At 34.4% G+C, this 13,740-nt stretch overlaps 1 protein-coding gene across 8 annotated transcripts; it reads right to left on the bottom strand.

Annotated features, from left to right (window-relative positions):
* Positions 1–2,612: 2,612 nt before the first annotated feature.
* Positions 2,613–5,645, bottom strand: LOC113273791 (glyceraldehyde-3-phosphate dehydrogenase 3, cytosolic-like). Of its 8 annotated transcripts, XR_003322605.1 has the most exons (7): positions 5,551–5,645; positions 5,354–5,409; positions 5,125–5,232; positions 4,466–4,752; positions 3,941–4,072; positions 3,730–3,841; positions 2,613–2,809 (listed from the first exon to the last, which is right to left on the bottom strand). XR_003322605.1 is itself a non-coding variant. In XM_026523398.1 (3 exons), the coding sequence occupies exons 1-3, from the start codon at positions 5,519–5,521 to the stop codon at positions 2,798–2,800; spliced, it is 345 nt and encodes a 114-aa protein (XP_026379183.1). In that variant the 5' UTR covers positions 5,522–5,637; the 3' UTR covers positions 2,613–2,797. The 8 variants fall into 8 exon arrangements, 2 of the variants coding, with proteins under 2 accessions (XP_026379183.1, XP_026379184.1); XR_003322604.1 differs by lacking the exon at positions 3,730–3,841; XR_003322607.1 differs by lacking the exon at positions 3,730–3,841 and having other exon boundaries at positions 5,350–5,409.
* Positions 5,646–13,740: the final 8,095 nt, after the last annotated feature.

The following is a 13,740-nucleotide window of genomic DNA, read 5'->3' on the forward strand; positions in this document are numbered from 1 at the left end:
TTAGCAAAATTTCTGGTGTCAGTGTTATTTCTTGTCCGTAGTATATTTGTTTATATAATTGAAATATCACAGTTTGTGCGTTAAGTTCAATAAGTTCTTGAATCCGGCCTCTGGTATGTTGATTGAATTGATTGACACTTGGATATTGGTTTGTGATACCGTCCAAGTTATTTCTCTTATTCAATCGGGCTCGCAAATTCCTATTTGTTTGATTGCGGATTGAATTGAGAAATTGAGATATAAACTCTTTGGTATACTTTTCTAAAGATTGAGTCTGACTGTCTAGTTGATTCTCTTGAAAGTATATTGGAGTTTGTCCATACAGATTGCTAAGCGAAATATTGGGTGTGGTTGTTAGACCCCCTCTTTTTCACTCATTATCAACATTCAACAAATATTGGTAGAATCAACATGCTATTAGATTAGAACTCACACAACACAGATAACAAATCATTTTACGGGATCAACTCTTATTGTTGACCCCATCTATTTTGTAACATTCGCATCAACATCAACTGAAACTTGATCTTTTTGCAGAATCATTCTCAACTGAAGATCACAGACACACAGAACAATAACACGAAATACTGATGAAAACACACACATAGAGTACAATAATTTGAAATCACTTCTTACCTCTATCAACTGCAACTGCAGCTTTCAAATTTGCTTAACCTAAAATCAAAATCAAACAAAAATAATTAATAAAAAACTAATTATATCCCAAACCAAATCATAGTAACTAGTAGCAGTAATTGGCATCATCATACATGCAGATTTTTTTTCTGAAATTGAAAATCAAACTCAAAATCAAAACCATAAGAAATCAATATCAAAACCGTAAAAAATCAAAATCGAAACCAAAATCTTCACCAATAACAATAAGTAGAAGATGAAAATTGTGTTTACCTTTTGAATCTTGTGTTTGAATCTTCAAACTCAGTAAAACCTAGTTTTCTATCATTTCTTCTCTGATTTTTTGATTAATGAAACTAAAAATGGTTCTAATGAAATCGGTTACTGAGATTTATATAGATTGACGGTTTGATTTAGCTACAGTGATTATTCAGTTTTTGATTTTTTGATTTCTTCAATCGAGGGGCGGTTTCAGAAGTTTTGGAGAAGAAGCAGGAGAGAGAGAAAAACGAAACTGATCACTAACATATACATCAGTAAATGAGTCTGTAGCGTTATGATACTGAAATATATTCAGGGGCATAATAGTAACCTGACAATCCGGGATTTTTAAGAGAGGGTATTTTTATTTTGGGGGAGGGTATTTTTGTTGGACCTCTATTATAGGGGTATTCAATTAATGTACTCTTTGTTTTTAAATCTTATTTTATTATTTTCCTTGTCTTATGAAAACTCTCTGTTTGAGCAAACTTCCTCGTTTGAGCAAAACTCCTAGTTTTTCCATATTTCCTCACACAAATAAAACTAGGATATTTTGGGTTGTTAAAGTTGTTTCACTGTCAAATATAACTTCAAACACTCGCCGAATTTATTGATGGATCCAAAATACATATAGTTAGAAATGTTTTTTTGATTGTATTTAGTTCATGGCATTGCTCATAATACCAAAAAAAAAAAAAAAATCTAAGATGCAATTATTGAACCCAATGAAATATCATCCTTAAAATACACACTGACAGGGACAACTCGAATATGTTAGAAGCCAACATTTGCCATGTTTAGAGTAACTGGTATTAAGTCCTCTTGTGTACAATTAAAAGAACCTTCAGTTTGCAACATGTGACGGAAACTGAAAGCACCAATTACACTACCCCAAGGACTCGCCACCATGTGCCTCAAGTTCTACTTGAATATATTTATGTATTGGATGAAGAAGTCGGTATCAAATCACTCGAGCATTAGAAGGATACTCATTTAAAGTGAGTGTAATGTCCATGACATTTCTGATCTGTAAATATACTAATTAGCCATAGTGAAACCAAATAAGAAAGCTAACTGAATGGTCGAAGATGCTTAATGTATCATAAGAATTGAAGTTTAAAACTTCTCATGGAAAAGGTAATACCCTAGCGGGCCTAGCCAAACACTATGTAATGAGAAATGATACGTACATATTTGCTTCTGAGTAGTATTGCCATCAACTTTAGATGGAAACGATACACACATATCGTTTGCAGGAATAGCATAAACATAGTTTCCAGTCCTTCAAGTTTCCGACATAACTTTACAAAACTGTGTACGTAATAATAACACAGTTAGTGAATTTAAACCTTACAACCCAGTCTCGTATGTGGGGGTTAATACGACGATTAATGACTATTTTTTTGTGGGGATTTTGGTTCCTTTTGTGAGGTAGAGCTAGGCAATGGCAAGCATCCCGTGAAGGAAAATAGTGCAGGACTCTTCAACAATTCTATATGTGAAACAATCCAGTGACCATATGTTCTCTTTAACAGGAAAAGTTGATCACTTAATGAGTTTACAGTTTCATCTAATAATGGTTCTATAATCCTACTCAGTAAAATTCCCTTTTGGAGACACCAATTCAGTGTTACTGAGCAAATAGTTTGACGGCTCCTTGGGCTATTTAACCACGAATAAAATCAATATTTAGCAACATAATATCTACAGGAAGCTGGATGTAAACTTCATATAATAACCAAAATCCAAGGAGAAACACAAAACAATTTTAAAAAAACATTGAAAAACGGTGATTATTTCCGGTACAACACATCCAAAAGATTTAAAATCTTAGTAAATCCTCTCTTCAATTTTATTACAAATCTCTGTGCTGATAAGAAATCATAGATTCATCCAACAATTACCGCAGGACCTGCCATGTGATATATCCGACATCACTTTATTGAGAAATCCAAATAATATAACATCAAAAGTATTACAAACAAAACTGATGTGTTAGTAACTGCTCATTTCCCAAGAAGATATTTCTATCTAAAATATAAAGAGGCTTTTTAAGTTGCTAGGATATCTATAGCCGTCAGATGAGATGAGCAGACAATACACAAAAAATTGAAGTTTAAAACTGTTATAATAGAATGGAAAAGGCAGTTGAGATTATGCATAAACACATAAAAGAAAGCAGTACGTAAAATGGACATACTCAATATATCCTAAGACAACCTCCCCAACGGTAATGTGATAAATTACATATACATTTCTAAATCAAGGGGAAAATAAATGTTCTGTAAATTTTTCCGTAAAAATTAAAATGAAATAAGAATAGCAGGCACAACTAACCTATACCTGAAAGAAAGTGAGAGAAAAGAGTATCAACAAATAAACCATTCCTACTGCCACTCTATCCAATTCCAGAAAATCCAGAGGCCAGTTTTTGGCATCCAGTATTTCTCTTCCTATGCCATGGGGATGTGTCTACATGAAAATTTGTTGTAATTTTTCTGAGGCTTGGGATAATATGTAGTCTAATCTCTGACTATACGAGGAAAAGAAGAGGTAGAAGGATCTTGGTGCTGATGAATTTTTGAGTAACATTTGGACATGTCTTAAAGGAATGCCTAACTATCTGATAATCAACTTAGACATTTATAATCTTCCCCAAAGATACAAAGACGGGGCCTCCCTTATTCTATGTTCCATTTTCTGCAAATTGATAATCAATCAGCAGTAAGGTATCTAACAAACCATGTATTAACCAATCTCACTACACACAGGTCAGTGATAGAGGGAAAAGACAACAATACATATGGGAACTCATGTTAGTGTGTAGTGTACCTCTGACAGGAAAACCATGTCCACTGCTGGGCGGACGACAATAGTTTCAGCCTCATGGTCAAAGGTACCAAATATAATAGTAATCTCGGTGCGGTCTTGGGGGAATCAGGTTCTTAGCACATGCATCATAAGGGAAGTGTGAATATTTTAAAATTAGGATAAGAGAGTGAAAAGGTTTTACAAATTATTGTTGTAATACATTATGTGTTACCTGGGTACTACTTTGGGAACTCAAGCTCTACACTTGATGTACCAAATATAAGATTCCTCTTCCACTCCTTTAGTACAACAGACATTGCAACCAAGATAGTGACATTCACTCTTGAACATTCCATCACGCATCCTGCAGTATGCATATGTTCATCAAGCGAAAGGCGATAACGATGTCGAAAATTGTATTGCTTCAACTATTATGGAAATGATGATCATTGTAGTAACAATTCCACCCAAATTTTTCTATGAGAGTTCCTAGTTTGTTACAGTGGGTGATGTTTCTTCCCATTTTACTGATAGAGCATCCTTTACGAATTCTTGTGCAAACATGCACAGAAGGTTAGATGTTTTTGCTATGCATTGCTGCAACTGCTAGTGAAGCATAAACAGTTATCACCAACTTTAAAATCCAAACTATTGTAGAAAAAAAATGCAAGATCTAGTTTATGTAAAACAATCCATGACTAATTAATGTTAAACAGTTAGTCTACACAAAATATACAAATAGTGGATGTTAGGTTACCTTGGCAACTTTTGTGCTGTTGGGAATTATGTTGAATGAACTATAAAGCAGCTTCTCCACTTTGTAGTTCTTGCTGGATGGTCCATCAACAGCCATCTGGGTGGCAGTGATGGAATGAGTGGCATTCCTAAGTCCTTCAATAATTTTGTATTTTCCATCGATAACTTCGGCAAAAGGAGGAAGGCAGTTAGCGGTGCAGTTGGCATTAGACACAGTTTCAATGTATGATTTGAATTCCTTCTTGTTGACTCCCACAACAAACATTGTTATTCGCCTATACGGTATACCTATCATACGGAAAATATTGATCATTTCATGTGAAAACTATAGTTAAATAAGCATGGGAATTTTACCAAATCAAAGCTAAAGTGAAAAAATCACAAAGAGAGTAAGAGTAACTTCCTGCATTAGTAAGGACAAAGAGAGTAAGAGTACACGGGGAAGAGCAATAATATTGCGTTTGAAAGTTGGGGAAAAATTAGGGGGATGAAAAAACTTGGAATTACAATGAACAAAAATAATAGTGAGACATGATCTTTTGGAGACGTAAGGACAAAAGCCGATTCAACCGACAAAGACCAAAACATTACCAAGATTATAAAAATACAAATGTCGATCAAAAAAATTGGGAAAAAACAACAACAATTAAAGAAACCAACCTGGGATAATGGAGTTGTGCAATGGACTGGCGTCCGAAAGGGATTTTGGTTATTAAATTGATTTCTTGTTTGGTTGCACTAAGTACCTTGAAACTGGTAGAGCTACGCCTACAGTGAATGGAGAGGAAATTCAACACTGATTTCAAGTGATAAACATAAATAACAATGAATAGAAACCCCATGATTAACCAAAGAAAAATCAGATTCATCTTGGTAAATAGGTACTTACAAACCCAAATCTTCTGCACTTTCTACCGAGAGTTATCGAAGATTAGGTAAAAAACCCTATGATGAACAAAAGAAAAATCAAGTTTAGAACTGGGGAACAGCCAAAATCAGCGTGGAAAATACCTTTTAAAATGATCTGAATCAACATTGTTTTTGTTTTTCGGTTCATAAAAGAGTTTCTGATTAGACGTTCACTACCTGAACGTAACGCCTATGACATTGAATGAAAGAAAAATTGAAATGAATTTCAAAAGTAACGGAAGAAGAGTACTGGAAAGAGTAAGAGATGAGGGGTGTTCGAGAGGAGTGTGTAAATGTTGATAGGGTATATTTAGTCGGTGAATCGGGACCATCGTTTATGTGGCTAAACTGTGGATCTCCGTCCAACATGAGAAACCGGAGAGGACATAGCAAACACATAATATTGGCTTGATATAGGCCTTTCTTTACATATCCAAAATATGACGACCGTCGATGTGGAAAAACACCATTTTCCCTTATAATATAGATTAAGAATACATAACACAGTTTGACTAAGTTTGCATATGTAAGTGGTGGTCCATATTTATCTAGAGAGGAGATAAATCTACGGTCATAGTTTGTTCAACTTAAATATTAATTAGTATAAGTGTTCTATTAATTGGTGTCTCATTAATTTTTCATATTAAATGATTTATTGATTTTACATCATTTATGTCCCTTAATTAATATATTAATACATATTTCCATCAATAAATAATTTTGATAAAAATTATTTCGATAGATATTAGTGGTGGCAGTGGTAATACAAAAAGTAGTAGGTGGTCGAAGCGGTGGTGGGTGTTAGTAGGAGGCGGTAACATTAGTTTTGGTGGAAGAAGTAGTGGCGCTGGATGGTTTTAATGGTGGTGGTATTGGTTTTTTCTTTTTAAATCAAAATAATAAAAAAAAATTAAGAAATTTTACATGATGGTTAACATTATATTATGAAAAATATAGTTGGTTGTTTTTGACACGATTAATATAGGGGATAACAAATATTTCGGGGATGATACCAAATCATATAAGACAAAATGATCATGATCGTTGGATCAAATGGTACCACTGCTATCTCTGTTAACCGTTCGTACGCATGGTTTTTAGTGTTAACAAAAAACATATAGTTGAATAAATTAATTGAGACCTAAGTTTTCTCAACATAAACTTCATACATGACGTCTGGGATCAAAATTTAGAAGTGCGTTCAATATTCTACGAGGGATGGGCAGTGGCAGTAGTGGAGCAAGAAGTGATATCTGGTGGTTTTGTGGTGCTGGTTGGTATTGGTGAGTAGTAATTGACTATGTTAATTATGTGTCGCTATAAAAGGGTAACAATATAAATTAGAAATGCGGTTGATTGTCTTATTTCTAAAATAAACTCGGTTAAAGTACATGACAATTAAAAAAAAACACTGAGATGTCATGTTATGTAATAGATACTAGCCCTTAACCCGTGCCGTAACGGCACGGGCCATGATGTTGATTCATTTTTAACATATCGTATAATTTGTGTCTCGAATACTTATCAACTCCTTATGATTTAATATGGATTTGTCATAAAAATAGTTGGGATTTTCCTCTCTTTTTTTCTTGTTTTTTTTCCTTTAATATTTTACCGCCGGAGATTTGCTCAAACGAAAGAAATATAATCTTAACTTGCAGACACTTTTTTATTTAGGTTTATTGCTTATAATGAGATAATGCTCTACATGAACATGGAAGTTTAAATATTTTTTAGAAATATGTCGTCAGCAGCACTCATCTCAGTGAAATCAACTAATCAATATCGTCCATAAAAGTCTCCTCATGCTCCTATTTCGCTCCAGCTGACTCATTTATCATGGTCATGTTGTCGATCCTCCAAATAGGCAGATAATAACATTTTTTTTTGCATCGTACATATGATACAAACTCTCCAATGTGATGATTTTCCAGTAATTTTTCAACACCCATTAGATGACAATGTTTAAAATGTGTACCCATTACCTTTTCGAAGGGATTGTATATATGCGAACCTCTGCCATTAAATATTCAACAAAGTATTGTGCCCAGCAGTTCGTCTTAACGAAAGATTTGATAACTTCAAAAGTCTTGGACATTTTGTCACTTCTATATGTTCCTACCTTCACTTGGAATACAATCTGGCGACACATTACCTCATAAAGAACCTTGAACACATATTGTACTCCATGATCCTATTTCAAATTAATAGGTTGCCAATAGATCCTTTACCAAAAGTTGACATCTTCTACGTTGAATATTTATAAAAAAAAAATTATGGTATTGTGGATCGTTGCTTTCTAAGATTGTAGTTTTATAAATTGGACTCTTCAAGTCCCACGGCTTTCTAAGTTTATATATCTTGTTTGTTTTTAACATTTTAGTTAGCCATATTATGTTTGTTACTAACTTTAAACTTGATGTCATCTTCTACTGTGAACTTTATGTGATTTCAGAATCGAAATAGTTATACTTCTTTCATTCGTATCAAGTAATACGTTGTATATCCCAACAATTCTTCTACATCAATTCCTTTCTTTTTCCGTTTCCGTACCATCAGTAGCCATTATTATCAAACGCAATCTGTCTAATTTTTGTTGATGTTATGTATTTGCAATATTCATTTTTCTTAAAAACTACAAAAAAAAGAACATAAGTATTATATCGGGTCTAAGTTATTATATCCAAAATACTCCGGACACTGCTTCTAGTGCCTTGTTTCCTCAAATTCCTCGTTGCATTCTAGACAGTACATGCAACACCAATCATTTGCGAAGTGAGCTATTTGCACAAGTGTGGTCAATGTATCCCTTACATGTAATAATAATAACAACACGTCAATTTTTTTTCAAGGCGTCCAGTTATAAATGGTACTAATCTAATAGATTTGAATTGTACCTCAATCTTAGATATCACCTTCTTCTCACATAACATAGCAATTGAGGAAGGACAAATCTTGACCATTCTTTACATAGGCAGAGTTAGCTAAACTATATTTTGCAATTGTCTTACGTGGAAATTATTATTAATCCATATTTTAGTCGGCTCCTATAGAAGCCGATCCAATTAGTCCTATAGAAAGTTAATATTAAATTTTTGACTTTATTTCTTGACCAAATTATTGAAGTATTCTCAGTCATTTTCTGCTTTGTGTGATCTAACCATCTGTATATACTATACCTTCTAATCCAGTGAATGAAACCTATACATATTGATCCGTAAATTCATATTGCTGATTTGTAATCAATAGGTCGCATGATTTGAGAATGTAAAATATAAAAAATATTCTATAAACATCGGAGGCGAAATTTAGGTTTATGATTTAGAGTTTTTTATGATGATTTTGATGAACAAACATAATTTTCAAACAAATATTTTAGAATGCAAATACATTTTCCCGATCAATAAGGTTTTATATCGGGAATTTAGTGAAAGTTGTTGTCTTTGTAGGTAGTTGTCGTGAAACAACTCGACATTGATGGTCTTTCAGGAAAAAGAATGCAATAGTACTTGAGAGAGCAATAATGTTCTCTTACGCGGGTACACCAATTTCCTTTATATAATACGGATACCGTTTCGGTGATCCAACAGTCATGATCATATTGTATTATACGTTCCGGTATCATCCTCGAAATATTTGGTTTTTGTCCTTATCAATCGTGCTAAAAACAACCAATTACATATTTCACAATACAGTGTTGCATGTTTTGTGAAGATTTTTGTTTTACTCAGTCAATAAAACTCACTAAAAAACAAAAACTATTATTATCCACTACTATTACCAACACCTACCACCATAAAAACCATCCACTGCCACTATTTCTTCCATTAATAGTAATGTTACCGCCTCCACCATTCACAAACACCCGCCACCGTTTATACTAACCCTACTTCCACTACCACCATTAGAATTAATATAGTTTTTAGTAAAATTATGTATTTATGTTAGATTATTAAAGGGACATTTATAATAGAAATTTAATTAATCATTATGAACAATCAATGAGACACTAATTAATAAAACATTTAAAAATGGTTAAGTTGAACAAACCCCAGCTGTTAATTTATCTTTGCCAAGGACAAATCATGACCACTCTTTACATAGAAAAATCGATAATAAATAATTTCATATGTTCTGATCTTGATTCGTGTCGTTCGTTTAGTTATTACATAACATGGCAATTGATTGCACTAATTTTTTTAAATGGACATGTGTTTTATCGAGTTTATTTTAACATTAGAATGAACAACCACGTTTTATATTTTATAATATAACGTTACATATTTTGTGGCGTTAAGAAATTAGCATAATATGTTTTTGTTCACCAATACCCGCCACCACCATAAAACCATATGAATCCATTTTTTTATCCACCACCACCTAGTGGCAGAGCCAAAGGTTGACTAACCTGGCTCTAACCCCTTAAATTTTTAATAACTACATAAATTTTTTAGTTTATTTTATAAATAGTACTTTGTCCATATATATTTATGGTTTAGTACACCAAAGTTTACATGTTTCTTTTTTAAAAAAAATAGGCCTCCTCAATTTCAATTTTTGACTCCACCACTGCCACCATCACTGCCGCCCATCCCATGTAGGTTGTTGGACGCAATTCTAATTTTCAATCACAAATGCCATGTATGAGGTTTAGATTGAATAAAATGCCGTCAATTGATTAGTTTCATTATTTTTTTTCCGTGTATATATTCTTTTTTGTATTGCAATCAATTTTATTTTAACATTAAAAAATCATGATTTATACGATATAGTACCAAAGATAACGGGGGTACCATTTAGGTGATCCAACTACGATCATGAAAATATTGTCTTGTATGATATCATCCATGAAATATATGGTACATTCATTTATCAAAAGTGTAAAATATAACCAACCACATCTTCCACACTACGATGTTATCGATGTTGTAGCGACAACATAAAATTAATATTTTCCATCACTACTCACCGTCGCCACTTCTTCCACCATAAACCAGGGGAGGAGCCAGGATTTTGAGGAAAGAGGGAGAAAAAATTCTTGGCAAGTTGGATACATGTGAAAAATGGACTTTGTATCCCATTTTACGATAAAAGAACAAAAATAAATATAATTGTGCTTGGCTCCGCCCTTAACCACCACTAATCTTTCGGCCTCCACCTATTCTACTACTCATTGTCGCCAAAAATGTTTATTGATATTATTTATCAAAATTACTTATTAATAGAAATAAATATTTTAATTAATTAAGAAAACATTTATAATTAAAAAATGATTAGTCATTTATTATGAGCAATTAGTAAAACACTAATTAAAGAACACTCTATAATGAATAGAATATTTATTATGTGCAATTAGTGAAACACTAATTAATAAAGCAATTATGATATTTAAGTTGAACAAACCACCACCGTTGACTTATTTTTTCTATTAATTCCAACCAAGGTGGAACACTGGTTAGAGGCCACTCTTATGACACAATAGGTCATGAGTTCGGACCTCCCGTTATAATTTTTAAAAATCCATATCTTGACTTGAGTATTCATTTTTCATTCATAATATTGGAATTAATGCCACGTGTGCGAGTTGTAGGGGGTGGTGATGTAGTTTTTACAAGTGGTAAGAAATGGATTCGATTCTCGGACTCTTCAAAGATTTAGTTTTAGGACTAATGAAGGAAAGAAGAAATACTAAACAAGATTTGCTAAAATAGACCAAAAGATTGATATGGTGATTTTGTATTCAAATAGGGCGAAAATCCAGGATTTCGAGATTCCACCGCTATTATGTATATTAGAATGTTAAATAATTTTCTAAAATTTCTCCGGAAATCTCAAAACTATTTAGGACACAAAGTACGTCTCGGAAAATAAATCGTTTAAATCAATAAAAATTCTTAAATGACTAATAATTTTCTTCACTGATATGCTGGTCTCTGTAATAGATATATAACTCATTAGTCAAGCATTAGGATACGTAAAGATTAATTATTATCGTTACTACACAAGAATACAAGGGCCATGGAGAAACGATAGCATAGAAAATAATCTAAAACACTCTAGCATACATAATATGTTTCCTCTCTAATCCTAGAAAAATAATTTAGGTACTCATAACTGAAAGTAATAATGCAAAAGAATTAACGGAATTCATTTTTATTCAACTCAAATGGACTTACAGAGTTTGCGTATTTTATATCCAACTTCCGGTTTGCTCACTTTCAATTACAAGAATGATAGGTGTAAAGATCAAAATGAATACAAAGACAGGACAAAAGATCACCACTCGCACCAATCTCCCCAAACTCCAGCTCCCCCGTGAACATATAAGGCCCCCCATATTATACTCTTTCAATCCAAGGTGTCTTCAAAATGATGTCGACATCATGTTACCTGCTCACGCCACTAAGACCTTTGTTAATTTTGGTAAGAATATATATTGTTGACTTATTATATTGCATTCTTTACTTGCATGCACATGGTGCCTTTGGTGCAAACAAATTTGGAGAAGATTTTATAACTTCAAATTATTCTTCCATTTGTGATTGTGGAACATTTGTGGGATCTGTGTATACATATTTCATCATCAAACACGTGTATGTAAGAAGACACGTTGAGAGCATGCGGACCAAGTCATAAAAACATGATGACACACGCCCACAGCTAAGAAGCCCATTCAGTCGACGTCGGATCTTCGCCCGAACAAATCCAAGGGTAGAAGTTAAAGGATGTACCAAAATCACGGTGTACTGCGGAGCACCAAATAACTCCCGAAGAGTTGCTTTATCTCATCCCCAAAAGAAGCCAAGATCAACGGTGAAGAGAAGGTTGACTGACATGGACGTGACAGGGGCAGAAGACACTTGTCTGATACGAGCATGCGTCTCAACTACTCGCATTAAACACTCTGAGCAGTGTACGTGTCGATCAACCCGTGAAACGAACGAGGATGACTCTGCGTGATCAAGCAATGAACGAAGACCTCTGCGTGATGGACACAAAGCACAAGAAGATAAGGTTCCAACGGCTCTCAGAAACGGGTCCCACACTCTAACCTTATAAATACCCCCTCTCCACCAAGAGAGAGGGGATGGAAAAAGAGAGGGAGGTTTAGAGAGAAGTCGAGAGAGAAGAATTGTTAGTGTAAGTTTACCTTTTAAAATTCGCAGACCTATGTAAACTCCAAAGTCATTCGACTACCTCTGTAATCATCAAATGCATAGTGAAAACGACAACCCCGTGGATGTAGGCCTTAGTGCTGAACCACGTAAATCCCAGTCTTATTTACATTTCAGCACTTTACATCCAATTCATACTCCACGAGTATTGCTTTTACACTTCGTTTTCTTTATCTTCCTCTATGTGAACGCCTCTGGTGATGATATTAGACGAGGCAATGATAAACCCGAAGGTTTTGAGCCAAGGAATCAATACAATCGTCTCATCAGTGCGAGCATGTGTATAGAATGCGAACATTGTTTGTGAACATCTAGATGCCTTCGTGATTTACGTATTCACAATCTGGCGCTAGAAACAGGGACTCTGTCCCGGTAAAAGATTTATCTTATCCTGTGATTTCACCTAGAACACGTACTATGGTTGTGCCCTTTTTTGGGTTCAGCGTGTCTTCAAAACCTTTTTTATTTTTTGGGTTCATGTTCTTCATTTTCACAAACACCATTTCAAAGCAGACAAACCCGCGGCTATCTATCACCGATTTGCACGTGAGGTGTTTTCTCCAACTAACACTTAATAATCCAGATTCGTGAGTCCTCGTGACAGATCTGCCTTTTCAAGAGTTCTTTTTCAAAATTAGTCTGAAAACAAGATTCATGATCGTTTATTAAAAGATTTGTATTTCAAAAAATAGACCCATGAAATCTTTGCATTTCTCTTCTATTAAGGGCCCTTGGGCAACTCATTTCATTCTATTCCAATAGTCTTGCGGGTACGAATGACGCTAACCCTATCCTTGTGGATATATTTGGTTCTCCTTATTTATTTCCTTATGCAGGAAAGGATTAAACATGGAGAAGATATTAGAGGCAGGAAAAACCAAAGCCTCATCAAAGGAGACACCGAGGGTTACCTCGGTCATGACCCGAAGCAAGCAGAAAGGAGACAAAGCTAAAACAACTGCTCAGAGGCAGGATGCTGCGGAAATCACTTCACCTATGAACACTAACTCCATAGCATCCGCGGCCCTCAAAGCTGCAGCCACGAAGACTGTTGTGCTCCCCAGACTACAGAAGCTAACAAGACTTGGGTCCCAAGCCAATTCCATCAACAAAAAGAAGGGGTAGCAGAATCCATGACGCATCAGCCCGCACATCCACCAATCTTCGGAATGCCGTCAACCAACGGTCAGAA

The sequence above is a fragment of the Papaver somniferum genome, chromosome 4 (assembly GCF_003573695.1).
Source record: "Papaver somniferum cultivar HN1 chromosome 4, ASM357369v1, whole genome shotgun sequence".
Lineage (NCBI taxonomy): Eukaryota > Viridiplantae > Streptophyta > Magnoliopsida > Ranunculales > Papaveraceae > Papaver > Papaver somniferum.